Here is a 21,479-nt window from a genome sequence, read left to right as displayed (position 1 = left end):
GGTACTAATCATGTTTCAATTTCCATTAACAATCTGATTTTTAAAAAAGTTTAAAGTTTCATAAACTGCATTAATGTAGAAAAAAAAAAGATTGATTAAACATTATTTTTGGTATTGAACAAGGCGAATCATAGTTAACCTAGGACAAAGCTAAGCATGACTGAGCATTTTGGCTGAATCACAAACTTCATACGACTGGAATAGTTAGGGTTTTAATGACCTGAATCTTCCCACAACTTAACACTACAACAGGCATGAACTTCCCTGGTTGTAGGTTTTGTGTTTTATTAGACAGGAATATCACTACATGCTACTGCATCTATATTGATTTGCTATTTCTAAGACGTTTATGGTAACTGGATGAGCTGCAGAGCTTTAAGGGACAGGTGGGGGAAGATGTCCAAATGATGACTGTTAATTGCCCTGAATTGAAGTTGGGGGGGAAAAAAAAAAGAAAGCCATAATAGAAACTAACTCTCCACATCACCCTGAGCACACCATGTCTATAATAAACCATGGTGGCTCTAGCATTGTGCTCTGGGGAAGTTTGTTGTGATGGATAGAACTACATACAGGAAAATCTAGGAAGCAAATATCTTCGAGCGCAGAGGCTACATTTTTAGGGTAAGGTTGTTCCTAATTAGATGGAATTACAACAGAGTGGTTGACTTTAGATAAAGGCCTGTACATGCGGTAGAAGCCAAGAGCTAAATTCAAAGAAAAATTCAAGAGTTAAGAATTAAGCGTTAAATATTGCCATTTACCAACACGCTGACTGACGGTGAGCGGTTTTACAAAGATGAATGGGCAAACTTTCACTCTCTTTGTAAAGCAAGTAGAGATATTGCCTAGAAACCTTGCTGCTGTAATAGCAACGGGGGAGGGGTTTGGTACAAATGCATGAAAATTCCAGTTCACCGAAGTTTGGTTGCAACATGTGCGTCTCTGGGTATTAATGCTTTTGCAAAGCACTGAACATATCTTTGATGCTTTATAGGTGCTACGTGTCCATGTTAGCACATCTTCAAAAGTGGCATGTCAAAATATGTCATGTTTCCAGCAAGAGAATGGCAAGTGGCTACGTGTGAAACTTGAAAATTGGACGCAACACAACCCTTCCCCCCCTCCCCAAAATAAAAAAAAAACAACAAAAAACACATTGTGTGTGCAATTTTCCATTTCTTACAGTCATATTTTAGAATTGCAAGGATTTGCTAAGAGTTTCTTCAATGTTTATAGAGCAGCAAAGCCTTTACGTTTTTAGCATTATAGTATCTTAACTGACTAACGCCCGCAGACTGGAACATAGAGCAGCACGCAGTGGGTAGCTTTCATTCATTTATTTATGTAATCATATTTACAAACAGTCTGAAGTGTGGTAAGTCTAAAATATAATCCATATCTACTATACATTGCATTTTGGTTTGCAAATTGTTTTGAGAAGTATGAAAGTCCAGCTGTAAAATAACATTTTAATAAAAATTTAAGAAAAAAAAAAAAGTTTTGAAATTGAAGAAAATTGCAAAAAAAAAAAAAAGAAGCAAAAATTTTAACAACCATGGGGATTTGTGCACCCTATTTTCCCAGTCCCAGCTCACATTTCGTAAGGTCATCAAGTTACTGTCTTTCCACCATCACAGACGGCTCTCAATCAAATCAGAGGTCTTGGTGTCCAGGGAGGAAAAAAACGATACAAAAAGAATGAAGTGCAGAATCACATTTGGCAAAGTACTGAAGCCCACCATTTACATTTATACAGATATGCACATTCTGTTTCTTATGCTCCCCCATGTCTGTATTTGTACACCTGTTTTAGACTTGCCTCATAGAAATCGCCTCCACACTTCTCTTAATTTAACAGCAACATTAACAAGAGCACAGTGCAAAGATTAGATACACTTTCATAATATTCACAAAGCTAGTCTCAGATGTTAAAGGGCAAATATCATATTTAAGAGTCAAAATTAAAAACTGAAAAGCAGATTTTTTTTTTGAAAACAACAAAAGAAGACTTTGTAGTCTCTCCTTTCTTTTAAGCAGGAATTGAGAGACGCACGCGGATGATGATCATGTATGAAGGGTTGCTGTTGGGTAAAGAAAACCAGAGTGATTTCTTAATACAAAAATACCTTTCAAGAAGAAATAGGTGTAATAGATAAGCGACCACTTATTGGCAACACAGAAAAAAAATTGAGAGAGCACTCTACAAAGATCATCTGTGCATCAAAGAGTGAGCTAAGTGGAAGTAAACATCAAGAAGTATCTCTGTTGACCCAGCATTTGGAAAATATTGGCGTATTGGAAATAGAGCTAGAAACAGAAAAACAAACCTGAGAGAAGAGAGTAAGCAGACAGACCACCACAGTGACTACAGCTGTTGTTTGTGAGCATACAGTTTACTGGACTTGGGAAATGCTTCCCTGAATTGAAAATCTTACATTTTGTGCTCTCTGTCAGTACAACATGTCTGTTAATGTTGGAAAATCGTTTGAAATCAATAATTGTTTTGTCCAGAGATATCCCCTAGCATGTTTATGATAATTAGCCTTAGCTGCAAACTATGTCCTCACACAGTTGGCTCATACATGTAAAAGGTAAAACTCTCAACAGTGAAGCTGACTGATTATGTGGAGAAAAATGAGACTTGCATAGACAGACCTCGCTACAATAAAGCAGACTATTGTGGCTTAACGATGTTTCCTTTGCAAAACAAGATTTACAAGGTTGATGGAAACCAGAGGAATTATCTCACAACTAGTCATCAAATTAATCTTAATGCTGCCACAATTTTAGTGTTTCAAGTTACAGTTTAATCAGAGGTCATCTGCCACTGTGGTGGATTACAAGCAAAGGTGGACAAAAATGTACTTGAGTACAGTACTCAAATAAATGTACTCCACTACTTTCCACCTGGATCAAGAATGCAACAGTGTTTTTAAATTCCAGGGTAGGATGCCGGTTTGATAGGTCTTCAAGCTACTGCTTTCAGAGAACTTTTCTCCTGACTTCCTCCTCACTCACTGGAGTAAATAAACACACGAATCACTTCATGAACTTAAAACCAAGCTGCAGCCTTCACTATAACTACTTTTGCATTGAAAATAAATGTACAGTGTTCACTCTCCAGCAACTTTTGGTCCCCTTCTTGGATGCCTTGAGCTTAGCACTACTGTTCGTATTATGATCTATAAACTTGAACACAATGGAAAAGTTGTAAAAATGATATTTGCCCTTTAAGATTGAAGAGGAGTGTTTAGCGGCCAACCAAACAGCGATGCACATTCGAGGTACAACCGAGAACTCCACCCCATCAAGTTCTCTTTCAATAAAATAATCACAGGCGAATTTAAGGAGGCAGGTTGGTGAAACATGATACTTAAAATCTCTTTATATGTAAAATCTCCAGAGAGATGCAGTGCGCACAAGCAGAACTTCGAAATACGACGTTAAGGCCTTAAATGAAAAGTAATTTTTGGATGCAAATAGGTCAGTTTTAATTTGGTAGCTGCTGAAATTTGGAAGAAAAAAAAATCTACTTTTGCTCCTATACGTCCGTCTTCCATCACTGTACAAAAACCTTCATTCCTACACATCTCCATAACACGATGAGACGAACAGGGGCTACATACCTTGTACAATTTACATTGATCCAATGTATAAAGAAAAAGAAATTGCATTGCGAAGGTACAATTATACAAACTCTACTACAGTGTTGTGGCTCTAGTGATCCGGGCCCATGATGTGTGGAGAAAGGAGGCCCCTCTGAGCCCTATTAGGTTTATTACCATGAAAAAGGCAGGCGGAAGAGGCCCACACACACACACACACACACACACACCGTTTCTGCATTCACAGGCACGCTGTTTTATGTGCATTTACACCCACAAACACTCAAATTAAACTGCCTGTATGCATGCTTGCACACACTAATGCATGTGCGTACAAGGACACATACAAATGGAGATATGAGTTGGATTCTGTCAAGGGTCGGATGTTTCTCTGTAAAGTCGGATATGTTCACCGATGCGGCGTGCGGAGACGACAGTTTTTACCTCAAAGGACCTCCTCTGGCCTTATTCGGTTCCCACAACAAGCAGGTCCAAACCAGTTCACCACCACCGAGTGGCTAAATTAGCTTAAGGCAGGTTAGGTGGTAGCTGTGTGGCCAAGCTGGAGACTTTGTCGGTCCCTTTGTTGTTTCTGCCGTGTTGTTACTCGTCAGTCTAATCAATACGGCTTGGCCCACTCAGCACTGGGGGGGCTCATTGGAGTGAAGTTTCCCAGTGACGACGACGAATTGGATCCGTTGGAGTGTCCCTCCCAGAACATGGCGTCAGTGGGCTTGGGGGGGCTGGGGAAGGAGCGTGAGCTGTCGTCCAGGGAGGCCTGATTCAGGGGGGGCGGTGGCAGCACCACGGCGCAGGCCTCGCTGCCGACCAGCGCCTCCACCAGACAGCTCTGGGAGGGCCAAGGCCCGTTGTACCAGCAGTCCTCCCTCAGGCTGTCTGGCAGAGGGGGGCCGGCAGGCGGGCCGCCGACAGCGGGACAAGGACGGCCGGAGCATGAGGGGACCGGCGGGGCGCTAGGGGGGCGGGGCCCTGGGGCCCGTATGACTGGGAGGTTGTTGTTATTCTTTTCCACGTCGTCCAGACACTGGACAGGGACGGTAGAAGCAGCTGGAGGGAGAAAGGTTTGGAGAGATAACAGTGAGAGAGAAAAAGAGCTGAGGGATGAAAAAATGGTTGTTGTTTTTTTTTAAATTATCATTTGAGAACTTATAAAAACATATGGAATGACGGTGGCAATGTCAGTAATGGAAACCGATAAATCTGTTGCTGTGTTTTACATTAGCTTTCCTCTTTATTCAGTAAAATGTTTAGGATATTTAAGTAGGAGATTTAGCTCAGAAATATTTGAATGTTTTGAGATTGTTTTGGTGTATTATACCAAGACCTGTAGTTTTACACTTTGCATAATCTCTGTTAGGAGTTTACATACACACATTATGGCTATTAATGTCATATTAATTTGAGGCCTTACTGATGTTTTTGGCCTGTCTGTTTTGGAATGGCGGGATAATTGCACAATGTACAGCAAGAAGAATCTTTAAAAACAAGAACTGGGTAAACATTTTGAATTTACTGCAGATTTTCTTTCCTCCCATATGTTGATGTGCCCCTTGGCCAGGCACTTAGCCAAAAGTTGGCTACCAATCCATTTAGTGAAAATTTGGGAAACAGCAGGGTCTACAACAGCGAACCCACACATTTAGATGACCTCTACCCTCTTGAATAGGAAGAGCGGTCAAACAGCCATCCGAAATGTATTATTGATGCAACAAAAACCTTGTAGTTTCTCTGGATCTTGCTAAATGAAATGTAAATGTGGGTGTGTGACTATACTGGAGTCCGTATGCATATAAGCCTGTGTAGATGTGAGAAAATCCATAACAAACTCAAATATTTTCACCCAACTCTTGCTTTTAAACGTCACTTAAGTTGCTTGCTGTGTGATTATTCTGGGTTAAAAAAAATCAAAAGAAATTCATGGCAATAATGAGTGAATGCAAACATTTTAATGCTGGAAGACATTTTAATATAACACTCAGACACAAATTATGTTGTTCATATTACTTTAAGCACTGCTACTATGAAATATCTGCATATATTATAAGATATTAAAATAAATATTTCAGCTTCTTTCTTTCTTTCTTTTTTATCCCAACCTCCCTGCATAGACAAAGCCACCTGTCTCTATACGGACAGCGTCTCCATACACAAATGAGATTGTGATCTGAAACACACACCACGGCTTTGATTTCGAATCACCACCTTGGGCAAATATTGAAGTTTAAATGAGACTCACTGTGCAACTGTTTTCCTTTGTTATTAATTTTGCCATACCTCTCTTCATCCACACATCACATATCCATCCATCTCTGCCCTGCTATGCTTCCATGAGATGGTCTCCTGAGTCTAGGATTTGAATAAAAGTGATTCCAAAGGAGGAACATTAGAAGAATACAGATGCACAGAATGAGTGAATAAATAACACAGCACACTCTCCTCCCCCTTTCTGCCTTTTTTCGCTTCTTTCACTCCATCCGCCTCGTCCGAGCCACAAGACCCCTCTGTTTTTCGGTGGGATAAATGCAGCAAGGTTTATTTTCCTGCTGTATTTGGTTCTTATTTTCCACCTCCTGGCCTCCTTCTCTCCCGTCACTCGACAACAGAGGTAATGGCAGCTGGCGGCCGTGTGGAAGGAGGGGAGCGAGGGAGCAAACCGTTTTCATAATGTCTTTTATTAAAGCGTTTCAGTAAGTTTGAGTGGTACCTCGTGTCTCATGACACCTCTGCAGAAACTGAAACAAGACGCGGGCCGCTTTTTAGCGAGCAGAACTTAGTTTTGGAAAATCAGACAGATGCAGCAGTGATCCGCTTCCTTTGATTGATTTTATTTATTTATTTATTTTATTTTAGTTTCTGTTTCAAGAAGCTTCAAATGTGAATGCTTAAATACAAAAAGACGTCTGGACAAAACATAAATTCACTTTACAAATGTCAGATCTTCTAATGTTCTGATACGTGTTTAATTGATAAATTCTGAGCAGAAAAATTGACTTAAATTACACATAATTTTTTCCCCTAAATTGGACGTGTCCAAAATAAATAAATAAATAAATAAAATCTCTCCTGCACAGGCATTAAAAGTATAATTATCTTATCAACATTGTGAAAGCTGAGCTTATCCTCTCTTGCAACACTGAGGGTGGTGTGAAGATGAGTGAGGGGAGCGGAGAAGTAGAATATCACCTACGATGCACAGAAACTCAAACATGGAATGGTGTGGATAAAATACGCCTTCTTCCTCTGTGTGCGTGTGTGTGTGTGTGTGCGCGCGCTGCTCACCTTGTCTCGTCTCGCCGATCAGTGGCCGGAGCTTCCTAACCAGGCTCGTCTGGAGCCTCATCTCTGATTGGAGACGGGTGACTTCGCAGCACAAAGCTGCGTACGTTTGCTGGACGTTCCTTTCCCTGCGGATCGGATGGGACGCAGAGTTTAAACCACACGGTGGAGTCAGAAACATCATGACAGGAAGCATCTTGTGGACCAGCGATAAAATGAGGAAAACCCTTTGTCTTTAAGATTAGGAGTGGGGGGGGGGAATGCTTTTTCACAATTTAAACAGCTTCCTAAAGGAGGAATACGGCTAGAAAAAAAAACAGAAGCTTAATTAAATTATTCATGCGATGTCCTGCTGCTGGAGTGCCTTTCTTTGTGATAACTGTGTCTCTGCTGAATGACTTGTCTCTTCGCTGACACATTTAACACCATCAGCGACTGTGCTTGCACTGAGGATAATCGACTCGCAGCAGAAGTTCACGTTAATCAGAAACATTTTCGTAGAAGCTCAGAGATTCTGAGATAAAACGACTCCTCACCTACAACAGTGAGGCGTTGTGGGTGTCATGTTGTGTTGTTTATTCAACAACACGACACGAATAGTTAAACCAAAAAAAAAAAAAAAAAAAAAAACATGAAATAACTCATACATTATGGTGCCCTTAAAGCACCGAGTAGTACAACTTCACAGAAGCGCACTTAATAAAGTCACACAAGTATTTTCACTCATGACTATTTAACAAAAGAAATTAACTCAACATTCTTCATTTTTAAAACGTTAGGAATGCTATACATTTATAAATGCATGTTTGAATTTTCACACGACCAATTTTGAGCGGTTTTAAACCACTGGATGGAATTTAAATGTGATAAAAAGGTATTTTTAAAAAAATGCATGTTCTTCATTCATCTCAGTTGTCAGTAAGATTATAATAATTCCAGACTTTGTTAATTTTTTCTTTAAGGAGCCTACCTTTTATTTTTTCCACTCTTATCATAATTCCATTGCTCTATAATATGCTTTCTTCAATATATGAAGAAAACTGACACATTATTTTAGGGATCGATTGACATAAATAATGTCAAATTTGTAAATAGTAAATGCACAAAACAAAACAAATGTATTTTTTTTACATTTGACTACTTTTCATGTTTGTGAAAATATGCAAAAACAATATTAATAAAAAAAAAAACAGTCCTACTCTTAGTTTAAACTGTAAATGTAAAAATAATTTAAGAGTGGATTGATATAAGCCATCTACACTAAACAAAATGTTGTAAGGGTTGGGAACATGAGACCAAATAATATCACTTATTTGTTAAACAGGCAAACAATTTATGAACAACTGAAACATCCGACGCATGGGGAGGTCAGAGAAATGTGAGACAGATAATTCTGAGTATAATTATTCTGATTACAACTTATGAACCACCAACCACCTGTGAGTCAAAAGTAAACACAGAAACTGAAACAAAAAAACAAGATGAAACGGCTTCAAAAACAATGAAAGGCAAAGTTGTTTTCCTTCACTATTAGGTTTTAGCAGAAATAGCCTGACATTTGCATTTGCAACCTTCTTAGGAGGAAGCTCTGTCTTTGCTGCAGGCCCGGAATGAACTTTCTACTTGATCTCTTCACTTTTGGTATCAGCATCTGATCACCTCAGCTTACAAAAGCTAGAACCTTTGGCATAAAAACCTCTATAAGTGCAAATAAATAACATGTTTTTTTTTCTGATCTTTGACAGATCAAAAACAATAAAAATGGCAAACATACCTAAAAAGTACAAAAAAGTGAAATAGTTTGTGTCACCAGCAATGAGGAACAATCTGATGGCTTTATATTTTTCTATGCATAAGCCAAATTATATTCTAATTATATTTGACTTATTTTTCAAAATAAAATCACAAAGAATGAATACATATCCTGAGCAAACTTGAAAGGTAATTTAAAATAACTGAAAATATGCTTAATTATGGCAAGCCTTCGAGGACATACATCAACAAATTTAAATAACCTCCAATTAGTCATTGGAGGTTATTTAACCTCCAATGACTCCAATCACCTCCAATGATATTTTAATGCTTTGATATTAAATCTGAAAGAGAGAGAAAAAAAACCCACTACATTTCTTTAAGGTAGTTTTGTTCCTGTGTTATTTAAGTGCTTTAACATAAAACTGTCCAAGCTTTTCAAAGATTTAAGGACTTTTAGTTGTAGAAATTTACTCTGGAATCTAAATTTCCATGTCATTAATGCACACAAAAAATGTTTGTTTTTTTTGTTTTTGTTACATTCATTGTGTGAAAAAAGAAAAAGAAAAAGAAAAAAAAAACCCTACAGGGAACCCACGTATGTGAAGAGAAATTAACTGACGTTAAAATCTCAGAAAGACATTATTAAAACCAAAGCTTAAAATTTGATAAGATGCTCATTATGATCTAACTAAATGCTGAGGAGCTTCAGAGCTGAACAGACTGCTTTGCAGAATGTGATGTGTATTACGCTGCACCCTCCTCTAGTGGCCAAACAGGACAAGTACACTCAACTGTGAAAGCACAGCAAGAGACGGCTTACACAGAATACAGTAATAATGATAATTGCTTTCTTTATATCTATTTTAAAGGATATGTCCAGGGTTTTAGCTAAAAGCAGTGAATGAATGAATTAAACATATGCTACACAGTAACAGCAATGATGTCATTTTAAATATTATTTCACACTGAAGCAGCAAGATACAAAGTGTGCATGGCATCTAAAATATGAGCAGGTGGGAGTTTATGGGTTCAGCAATCATTCAGTTAACTATATTTGCTTATATAAACTAAGTTTCTTAACTTGCATAAAAAAAGTGAAGAAATTAAGATTTATTCCTGAATTTTCCTGAAAATATGTGGGCATCATAGTCTCCTTAGTTTGCATGACTAGCGTATCTAACAATCTGAAGAAAAAAAAAACAAAAAACAACTGAATATTAAACACTTGTTTTCAAGATAAACAGAATATACAACATCTAATCCAGCTGTAGCTTACACAAACAGTGTGTGTTTGTGATGGAAAATTTAAAAAAGCAGAAACTCAAATAGGGTAACGTTTTTACTGCTGATATAATTACATGTCGGAAAAATGGATGTTAATATTTCACTTAAATTACGCAAAAGTCTTCATACCCCTTGGACTTCATCAGATTTTGTAATGTTACAGCCACAGTTTAGTGAATTTCACTAGTTCTTTTTTCTTTTTTTTTTCAACCAACACAAAATAATTCATTAGTGTGATGCTGAGAAAACGTTAATGAATCATTTGGTTTACATGATTCAAACACTAGGTGTGGTAAAAAAAAAAAAACAATCAAACAAAAAAAAAAAACCTCCTCCCTCTGCATGTCGTCCTGAACACAGTATTTTAACGGTGAAACATGATGGTGCCAGCATCATGCAAATGTTAGGTCAAACTTCAGACCTAATTTGAAAACCGTAATTCATTTTGTGTTGGTTTATCACACAAACATCAGAATATACATATGAAGGATGTTGTTTTTTTTTTTTTTTTTGCCAAATGTTACATTTATAGTTTGTAATTGCATAAAAAAATGTTTAAGATTGGATAATAATATCAAAACTTAACACACTACCTTGAACTATGCTTTCCATCACATGTCTGGTTCAAGTCTGGTCCATTAAGGCCTTGTGATTCCTCCTGAAACAGAGGTTAGTTAGAGAAGATAAGAAAACTTTAAATAATCAAACACAACTGGCTAAAGGATATTTTATCTATCTATCTATCTATCTATCTATCTATCTATATATATATATATATATATATATATATATAAGTAATAATAACATGTTTTATACAGTCTATGCACTGATGGAAGGCAACACAGCAGAAATAAACTGTTGAGCTCATTTGTTTTCTGTACTGAGGACGTAGAAACGGCCTTCACTGTGTCCTTGCCTTCTCTTACCTGCTTTTGGGTAAAATGTGATATTTAAATGTATTTCTATTTCTCTCCATGTGTCAGTCTAGATCTTCTGTCCTTCTATCAACACCTACACAGTTTTGCGGTGTAACCCGCTCTTCATAGGTGCTTTTTTCTACTTTACTTATTTTCTTAGTGTTACTTCAGCATCCTCTCCTGTCCACTACTGCCTGCCCCTGTCCTCACTCACCGTGCTTCTCTCCAGCAGCCGGCTGTTCTCCAGCATAACCCTGTCGAGGTCTTCCTGCAGTTTGCGGATCTGCAGCTCCGTGTCGACTCTCTCCATCTGCCAGCAGTCCTGAGGGCTGTTTAGGCTCTTCATCACTGGAAATAAGTCCAACAAAAAAACAAGATTTAACTAAATACAAAAACATTTTCAGATTATTTTTAATTAAGTACAACATTTGGCACATTTATACATTTTATTTCTATTGCTACAAAAAGACAACTTGAATAGCTTAAAGTATTATCTTACATGATAAAAAAAAACTAGCCTTGTTTCAATTAATAAAACTTGACAACTTAAAAAAATTACTACAAAAATTATTTCAATAACACTTTAATCAAATTGTTAGCTTTAAAGGCAGTTTTAAATCAGAAATTAAATTATTTTAAAATATTAAAAACACATTTATATATAAACACATATAGAAAAACCAAACAACATCCAAGGGTGCCAAAACAAGAATAGCAAAAATGTGGTTTTCATGTTATCACTGTGACATGACCTTCGGGATAAACTGGGCTCTCAACAACCAACAAAATCAGATATCACATATTATAACATCTCATGACAGATTACTGTGTTTACCTCTGCGTGCCTCATACAAGCTCATTTTTAAAGGCAAACAGAGGTATAAACGGTGCACATCATTACTTTTCTCTGTGTCAAACGCGTAGCATTTCTGATCCGGTTTCTGCTTTGGTTGTGTATGTGGAGGAGAGAGCGGGCCTGTGTGCTCTACCTGTACCTTGGGTGGTCTCCATCTCAGTCCTCAGCTGAAGTATCTCTAACTCTTTGGCTTGGAGTTGGTCCGTCAGCAACCTCTCACTCTCGCTCTTCTCCTTTTTCTGACAGAACGAAAGAAAAAGGCAGTGAGGTGAAGAGTCAGCATCAATACCAATGCACCAAATTCTGTCTCTCAGTCCAACATTGCCTAGTATATAGAGGGGCTCTCTGCTCTCACTGTTCTGACACAATACAAGAAAAAAATACATTTTAATCAATGTAAACGTAATAGTACGCAGGGTTTGTTCACTTTCTTTATGTAAACAAAATGAAAATAGAAAGTTAGCTTATGAGTTTTTTAAATGAAAAAACAGACCAGCTTATTAAGCTCCATCTGCAGGTCCTCCTTCTCGATGTAGATTCCTCTGTAAGCGCTGAAGGCCTTGTTCACATAATGGGGTCCCTCTGATGGAGGAGCCTCTGGCCTGAAGAGCTACAGTGAAGAAAAATAATGTGCAATATTGAAGAAGAGAAACACAGCAGCCTTTATTTTCCAAGCTGATAGACATTCTTGGGGTTTTAATGAAACGTCTGTGACAGGACCTTGAGATATTTTTCTTTTACTTTGATGCCGATACCGGGCGCAGCAGTCAAACTCAAGCTTCTATTTATTTCGTCTTTTCCAAACAGAATATGCTAACGCTAAGCAAACCTCTCTAAAATGTTAGCTTGTTTTCACACACCTAGATTTTTCTCACCTGCACTTCCCGACTTCTACTTGTCTGTGACTTGCAAGCCTGAAGCATAAAACGCCGTCGAAGGACTGAACCGGTATAACATACCTGAAGAATGCATCAGCATAACAGCGAGCATTGTTCGCTCTGCATACGTTTCACACTAGGAGCTCAGCACAAGAATCGCTACTACGTGTAACGTTCTGATCAGTGGTATTGTGAAATCCGACAAAGTCAACCGACATGTCAGGGATAACATTGTGGAGAAGATTAAGGAGTAGTTATGTTACAAAACAGAAGCAGGTAAGTGTCCCGTGGTCACTCTGGCGGAGCAGCAGAGATTTGCAGAGCTGGTCGGCCGGAGTGCTGAGGTCATAACTTTCTTCTAACTTACGGCCAGATTTATAAAGACTTTTCTGTAAGCCATGTAGGGGGAACAGCAAACATGGAGGAATGTGCTCTGCTCAGCTGAGGCCAAAACTGAATTTTCTGCCCGACATGAAAAGCACTCCCACCAAACCTCACCATGAAAACCCTCGTCACTGTGGTGAAACAGTATCATACTAGCATCATGCTATGAGGTTGTATCTCTTGCCTGACTTGACACTTCAAATAGACACTTTTCAGGCAGCACATAATAACAGTGTAGTTTTAGCTATTTTTAAATATTTCCATCCCTACCTTTTCCTCTAACTGCTTCACCCTCTTCTTCAGCACAGTGTTCTCCCGCTCCGTGTCTCTGAGCCTCTTCTTTATGTCCTCGTAGGCAGTGACCAAGGCGAAGTGAGAGGCAACGGACTCATCGCCGGCACACACAGACACCGGGCTCTCTCCGGCGGGCGTGTAGGCCGTCTCGTGCTTAAGGATGCAAATGTCATCGTCTACTGCCAAGGGCTCCATGTCTTGACAGAGGCCTAGTCCTTAGACGGGAAGACCTGAGAAAGATGGCAGGCACAGTTTTAGTTTACTTTTGTTGTGAAATATCTACATATACAACATCAGACGGGTTTTTCCTGACCAATAATGAGCTCATCTCAAATGATTTAGGTTTTTTTTTTCCCCCTTCCAAGAACTAAAATCGATAAAGAGAAAAATGTATAGAAGGTTCTTTGATTGAAATAGTAGTTTTAAATCTGACAGAAAAAAATATTAACTAGAATATTAGGATTATGGTCACTATTTTACAGTTTTAAAGTATTGGTTGTTTTGTACCTGATCTTTTCAGGCATGAAATGGTGCAGTCAGTTTCATAACTTTTTTTTTTTAATAGACCTCAATTTAAAGTAATTTTCTATATTCTTAAACTATACGGGGGGATTAATCCAGAACCATGTGATTATATGCATCAGATTATATCTAATGAACTCATGTTTGAATTATTCTCATGTGATTCTAATTTTTAAAATGGCAACTAAATGCTGTAGGTAGATGTGCTTATACACCAAACAAGGTGGAAATTCAAACTCTTTAGTATTTGACCTGAAAAACCAGACATGCCCAATTCTGATCTATGACCGAAGCACCTCTAGTATGCTCTCTTCTTGCCTGGAAAATAGAAAACTTAGTAATTACTGTCTTGACACAGAAACTGTTATCATTTTGTGGTTTTCTTCATAATAAAAAAGCCAAACATCCCACCAAGAAAATATCTACCTAAGCTTAAACGTCTGAATTTCTCAAAAGGAGCAGAACAAGAACTATAGCAGTCATCTTCCTCAGATGGGCCAGCACCAGGCAGACTGCAGCTAATGTTAGTTGATGATGTCACCATGCAATGATGCAGCAAAGACAAATCGTCCAAGTTTTATCAAATAAAAAGACAACTGTTTTCATAGAAATACGTTTCAGCATGACAAATGCGCAGGATATTGCAGCTTAAAAAGTCGAAAGCAACCTCAAAAGCACAGCCGCTTACTTTTAATATCCGACTCCGAGATTATAAAGAGAACGCTAACCCGACAAGCAGAGAAAACGAAAGTAAACGTGAGTGATCCATGACGAGAAATGAGGCGTCATTTTGATCAAACTTCCTTTAAAAAACAGAAAAGCTAACGGACAACATTTTATCCATTAACAAAAATAAAGGCATCTTTATAACAATGGAGACAAGCAACCGCCTCAATCTTGATGTAAACAATCGGTTAAACTCGTTTACAAAGGCTGTTGCTAACGTTATAATGTTAGCTTTGGTTCAACAATCATCTCAAAATAAAAAAGCAGCATGTAACAATACAGACAGCTCCATTACATGATGCGGAAGAATACAACGCAATCACGGGATGATGAGTCTCAACGTTACATTTCTCACAAATAAACCTGAACGATCTGTTGTGATGATAACAGCTAGCTAAGCTCTGCTAAAGTCTTTTGGCTAGGTGAATGAAAAATGAGCCCATTATTTGTACACTCTCGATTCGTACTAACCGTGTTAGAAGCTGTCCTCAATTAAATATCAGCTGGCCACATAGGGCTACCATTTATGCTAAAAAAGAGAGACCCTATATGAGAGGGGGAAAACACAAAGAAACGAGGCTGGCTAGACATTCGCAAGTGGTCGCTCCGAATTGACAGGTGAGGAAACAAAAACTTCCGGGAGTCACTTGACTGATCAGGTCCTTTCAAAATAAAAGCGTAATTTTTATTTAGGCGTCCGAGACCACATGTTTTTGGCAACAACTTTCACGCTGAGGTTAACGTCTGTCTGTTGTCAGTAGTTTATTATGATTGAGGGTAAGTTTAGTCTGAATTAACACACACATAGACGCAAAAGTAATATTTTAACGACATGTTTCAGATTTTAAAACAGCATGAAGGCGTACTAAAGCAGCTAGCTGCTAGCGTTACCCATTAACGCAAAAAAATAAAAAAAAATAAAAAAATAAAATACAGCATTGTCGAGAAATTCTGCTGGCATAAATTTCTAAACTGAGTTGTTTATTTTTCAGAAATGGCAATGTTTTAGCACAGGGGTGTCAAACTCCAGTCCTCGAGGGCCGGTGTCCTGCAGTTTTTAGATGTACCACAGGTACAAAACACTGGAATGAAATGGCTTAATTACCTCCTCCTTGTGTAGGTAAGTTCACCAGAGTCCTGCTAATTACCTAATTATTCTATTCAGGTGTGGTGCAGCAGAGGCACATCTAAAAGTTGCAGGACACCGGCCCTCGAGGACTGGAGTTTGACACCTGTGTTTTAGCATTTGAAATTGCCTAATAAAAACTACATTTTGTATGTGGTTCCTTCACTATAAGTAATGGTATGGAGGGCCAACACAATCCACCAAATACATAAATTTCAGTTAGTCTTAATGAAATAAAAAAAGTACAATTAGTTAAATATGTTATGGCTCATTCTATGCACTGATAATTAAAGGGAGACATAAAAATTCAATTATGTTTTGTGGTAAAATAGTACACAGCTATTTCAATATTTATTTAGTTATTTCATATTTTTATGCTGCAGCACATCATGAAATAATGTGAACTGGGAATTTTTCAAAAGTTGTTTATTTTGCACCTTTACCAGATTGCAGGCCAAGCTGTGTTAGCTCCACCTCTTTTTACTTTGATGAGGTAAGGCTAGGAAATAAATTCGTGATGTGCTGCTGCATATCTTTCCACCCATTAGTGGTAGGTGTCATAGCAAATCTTGGTATCAATACCAAATCCTATACCTAACAAATACGGGGCCTGTATTGCCAATATTGGTACCGACAACCAATACTCTTTAAATAGAAATGTCCATATGGTTGAATGATTTTGTGGTTTTGCCAAGCCCAAACTGATCGACATTATGATTATAATAAGATACAGAACAAAGATTTCAGGCAAATTATTAACCAACTTAATATTTACAATTTTTAAACAAATTCCATTTCCAAGCATTAAAGCTGCACGAAATTATTGCTGTACTGGAGAACTGAGAAATCGCAATTTAAATGTTACTTTTTTGTTCATGAACATTTTAACAGTAAATATAAAAATATAAAGCAATATAAAATGATCACAAATACTTCTCAGATTTGATTGAACACTCATTTTTATTTCCTGCTGGACCGGTTGCCTCCGCCTCCTCAACTCAGATAAGCGGAAGATAATAAATGGATGCATAGAAGTTTTTGCAAAAATGAAAGTCGATAGTGCAAACTAACCAAGCAAAAACTACAACTGGCTATCACTCGCTTCTTTTGACTTTGTTCTCCCAAAGACTTATTCCTTGATATTTCTATTAGAAGTACTAAAATACAGTGATTAAAATTCTTTTAAAATAATTAAAAATAACTTTTTCCTTTAGTTTGCTAGGCCTTTGAAAGATTATTATTAATCTGTATGTGTCCATTTTTATTGACACATAAAAAGCAGGAATAACCAGCGCTCCTGAAATATCCCAAAGTCTTAAGATGGGAAAAAAATAGGACGCATTTCGGCTGCATGCCGTCATCAGCTTCCTGGCAATTACACATGTTGCTGAAATAACGGTGAGATGTGTGGTGTAACATAAATAATATATATTTTGCACTAAAAATACCTGTAGGGAACAATGGCCCGATACGTGAAGAGGAACTGGAGATGTGCGCCTTAAAGACACGGCGAAGTAAGTTGAACTCTGGCACATATCAGATGTATCCAACTCATATCCTCATGACTGACATTCCTCCTCTGTGACGCTGTTCTGATCTTTCAAACTTGTTTTCAAATGCCAGTTCCCAACGTAGTTTGCACTAAGAAAAGAACGATGCTGATGCATACAGACGTACCTACATATATTGCTTAGCATTTATTTAAAAAGTGTATGAGTGCTAGAAGTTTTTATTAATAAATCACACAACACAAGAGGCATTTCATCAAAGTTTGAAGTGTTTTACTCCCAAACGCTTGCGCTGTTATTGGCGGCTTTAAAAGAATGTGGAAGCTTCTGAGTGTTCTTGTGTGCTTTGCTACAGAGTGGTCACATGACGTTTCAAAGTGCCGAAAGGTTTTAAGTGGGATTGTTGAAGAAGATGAATTGTGGAGATACCACTTAAAGGTTTCAGTCATTGTCGTTGCAGTGTTGTCAGAGGCTGAGTCGCTTCTGAAAGACGTAGAGGAGATGCTCGACTGGTTTACAAAAACCACCCCGTCCAGACCCAGATGGCATGAAGTGGTATGTGGGAACGCAAATACATGGTCAAACCACGCTGAATAACTTAACTATGATACAGATAATTATTAAATCTCAATCAGATATTTTAGCTTACTACCATAGCCTTGAGGAAACTTGAAATTGTCATGTTTCTGTGTGTCTCCATTCATTTCTTTTTTATCTGGTTTCCTTTCTGGTTTTACTTTCTATTTCACCAAGGCAGATCTATGTATCTTACTTAATTGCATTGTGCTTTCACTTAATGCTAGATTATTATATTCACTCCTCAGCAAGGCTAGATCTGTTCAGATTCCACAAGTTCTTATTGAATTGTGACAATGATTACTGGCATGCAAAACATTGAAACTCACTCAAGTATTTTCCAGTGTAGGACCGAAAGAGGCTTAGTTTCTGCATAGATAACTGCAGTTTTTCAGTGCCTAAAACTATTTAATCTTTGGATCTTTTACCGTTTTGATTGCTTTTACAATTCAATCGTGATCAACAGAAAACGATTTATGTTAAAGTGAAAATGGATTTCTACAAAATAATGACAAACACATACAAATTAGTGCATCACTTCTTTTATATTACACATTTTCAGTGAAGTGTCATTATTTTGTAGAAGTCAGTTTTCCCTTTAACATTAAAGAGGTTCTTTTTTTGTCAAGAAAATTAACTAAAATTAATCATGATTAATTTGTAGAAGTACCAAAAGGATAAGATATCTAAACCTGTGAGTACTTTTTAAAAGCACTGTAATATTAAGTGCAGTGGTTAATTTAAGGCTACATTGGGTCTGTTTCTGTTTTATCATTGATTCCAGTATGAATCAAGCATTTAGTGCTCCAGCAGTTAACTATTGCAAAGTTCTGGGATTAAGTTATCCCTATGTCCTTCACAGATGTTACTTCTGGTTTGCTATACAAATACAAAGAGATAGGATGAAAAGAAATTAGGTAATTAAATTAAATAATTAAATTAGGTAAAATTCATTTTAAAAAATACTTTCAAGTTTAGCATCTTGAGATTGGATATTTGTCTCTGTAAGATGCTCCTGCTCTTTTTGGTACTCCCCCTTCAGGAAGTGATGGCAATAACATTTTTCTGTTAAGTCGTTTACAACGTTCAGAGGAGTGCTGCACTTAAAAGTAATTTCCATTTGCTAAACGCTGTTGCCGCTAGTCTGGTGGAGCTGTGTTGGGGATGGATCCTCTTTGGGGCAGAATCTCGGCTGGAGACTACAGCTCCAAGGAGGAGTGTTGGATAAAATTGTTTAGCAAGTGGTTAGGCACCCCTGGATGGTTATTATAGAATATTCCAGCATTTTTCAAACTTGAATGAAAGATTCAAAGCAACACTCCAGGTGTGTTTTGATGAAGGAATGACATAATGTAATGTGTAATGTGCAAAAATTTAGATTTGACATAATATGCCCCATGGCCTGCTCTTTTTTAACAAGGAGCAGGCCACTTATTGTGAATGAATTAGGAGAGCAGAATAATTACTTCAAAATGCGTTGCTTAAAATGACTCTTCATGCACACATTGTGCGGTGGAAAGTTTTGGACCCTCGCCTGGTGTCAAACAGGGCAGCGCAATAACACTTTTCTCTTCAAGAACAACATTGGACACAGAATGAAATACTACATGAAGATCATGGGGTGAAGCTACTTCATCTAATGAAGCCCCCTACAAGCTGTCTGGGACAGTCTGGAATAGGAATGTCTAAAGAAGAATAGTTGAAGGCTACGAGGAGTCATGTAGGAGGCAGAAGCCCACACACAACTTGTGTGAGTTGAATCTCACACAAGTTTGCCTAAAAAATACTACTACAGAGCTATAAAGAATGGGATCAAAAATAATCAGAGACTATCTTCTCCCAGTAATCCAGGAGTAAATTGGTGACATACAATAATTTGTGCTTTCTGGGGTTTTGTTTTTTCTCAGGATCAGAACATTGATATTCCAGGACAATCAAAGAAACATAAAAATATGTATTGTTAGACTAAATATGTCATTCTCAAAACTTTGGCCATGGCTGTACTTATCCAATGACTTGACTTTACACAGACCTGTATACAAATGATTCCTGCTGATGCATGGAGGTCAGCATCATGGCTGTAGAAATGACCTCATTATTTTATTTGCTGAGGCATAATATACCCGCTGTACATGGTCTATTGTGCCTATGTTGTTTTTCTGGTGCATTCTTCAGGAGGGTCAGGCAGACATCCAGGAGGACGGAGACACCTTGGTCATAGACGGCTTAAAGTTTGTGGATGCAGCAAGCGAAGAGGACCTGAAGAGGCTAAGTTCACAGGCTGGAGTGGAATAAACATTAGATTCAGAAGATCATAAGGCTCAAATGATGCCAAAAGTGATTTGATGCTAGACATGAGGTTACCCAATGCCATCTTTATTCCTGTGCGTGAATACTCTAAGGAACCAAAGCGAAGTTGAACTACGTGGTTGGTGAAAGTATGTTTTGATATTTGTGGTAATTCTTTAGATTCTACAAGTTTACTGTAGAGCTGAGTTTGTCTTGTTTTTAACAGAGCTTATGTTTCAGAACTTGAATTTATATTTTGCTCTATTGTTATATTATATTCCTAATCCTACTTCACTCTGGTTTAGCAAGTATTTCATCGTTTTAGTTAGTATTTCATTGTTTAGGTTTTCAAAAATGACTCTGCGTTCTTCCTTTAAAACGTCCAACTCAGAGGTTCACTCTGAGATTTTGTTGTCTGTTGTGTTCACTGACTCACCTCCTAAGATGGTGTTGGTAATGAGCAGTTATTTTCTTGTATTAAATAGCACTTTGTGCAGGACAGCTACTGGTACATTGACAGAACCACAATTTTAAAGTTCTGCTGTACAAATCTAATTGCACACATAACGTCTTCGTACATAAATGTGATTGTTTTTGTGAAGGTAAATAAAACAAGGAATCTGTTGCTCTAAAGATACACAGTGCATTTTATTAAAAATTAATCAGTTCTGCATCTCTGCTTGTCTTCGATCATAAATCCTGTAGACACAGTTTTGTTCTGAGAACAGCAGACGAGAACTGCCAGAGGGGCAAATCAAGTGTCAAAGCATCAGTGTAACCAATTAACAAAGTCCCAATTAGAACGTTTGATGAACAATTAAAGCCATAACTTACTAAGCATTAACATACTAAACAGACCGACATAATGTATGCAAATAAATCTGCTTGAATGCATGTACTTGTTCAGAGCCTAAATTAAGTGCTTGTTAGGAGCACTTGGGATATGTTTTCAAGAGTGAGCTCTATGACAATATATTACAGAAATAATGGTCACTTGAAAAAAAATCTAATTAGTTTTTACATTAAGCCGCAAGCCATAGTCACTGGAACGCAAACAAGGCCTGAATCGAAATTAGCAACCATTCAGAGCCACGGAGATAAATTGCCCTCTTCTTTATGAGAATAAGGGGAAAGGATTTAATTATTAATTGTGTGGACACGCAACGTTCAGAGTCAGACACGTTCTTAGTAGATGCATAATAAGCATCATGCAATCAGCCTGAGTGGCAGAAAGAGTGGTTGTAAGGCAATCAGCGGATGCTGAATTAAAGATGACTGAAGGTGCCGTTAGACTGTTGATTGTCATGTTTTTGTGCTAAAGTGTGGCATGAATTATTTATGTTTGCGCCCCTGTAATTACATATTGGCGGACCTGAAAAACTCGAGCACTGTTGAGTGAGTTGGCCCTTTTCAAGTTAGAAAACTTTTGTTGGGGATGGGGGGTGTGGATTTGGAAGCA

At 37.8% G+C, this 21,479-nt stretch overlaps 1 protein-coding gene and 1 long non-coding RNA gene across 3 annotated transcripts; one reads left to right on the top strand and one right to left on the bottom strand.

Moving 5' to 3' along the window:
* Positions 1-1,325: 1,325 nt before the first annotated feature.
* On the bottom strand, positions 1,326-15,684 carry azi2 (5-azacytidine induced 2). Of its 2 annotated transcripts, none has more exons than XM_014967178.2 (8): positions 14,993-15,684; positions 13,250-13,503; positions 12,211-12,327; positions 11,851-11,956; positions 11,076-11,209; positions 10,538-10,602; positions 6,909-7,033; positions 1,326-4,676 (listed from the first exon to the last, which is right to left on the bottom strand). In XM_014967178.2, exons 2-8 carry the CDS (start codon positions 13,466-13,468, stop codon positions 4,228-4,230), a joined length of 1,215 nt encoding a protein of 404 aa, XP_014822664.1. In that variant the 5' UTR covers positions 13,469-13,503; positions 14,993-15,684; the 3' UTR covers positions 1,326-4,227. The 2 variants fall into 2 exon arrangements, with proteins under 2 accessions (XP_014822664.1, XP_014822665.1); XM_014967179.2 differs by having other exon boundaries at positions 11,857-11,956; positions 14,993-15,683.
* Positions 15,685-17,019: 1,335 nt separating this feature from the next.
* LOC148155086 (uncharacterized) lies at positions 17,020-20,653 on the top strand. The gene is made up of 3 exons (XR_015765682.1): positions 17,020-17,161; positions 17,616-17,710; positions 19,907-20,653. It is a non-coding gene; the product is annotated as an uncharacterized LOC148155086 (long non-coding RNA).
* The last annotated feature ends 826 nt before the right edge of the window (positions 20,654-21,479 follow it).

This window comes from Poecilia mexicana, unplaced genomic scaffold (assembly GCF_051168715.1).
Source record: "Poecilia mexicana isolate PSO_F unplaced genomic scaffold, ASM5116871v1 scaffold_16, whole genome shotgun sequence".
Taxonomy (NCBI): domain Eukaryota; kingdom Metazoa; phylum Chordata; class Actinopteri; order Cyprinodontiformes; family Poeciliidae; genus Poecilia; species Poecilia mexicana.
Note: the sequence above shows the minus strand (reverse complement) of the source record. Positions and strands in the feature narration are given on the sequence as shown.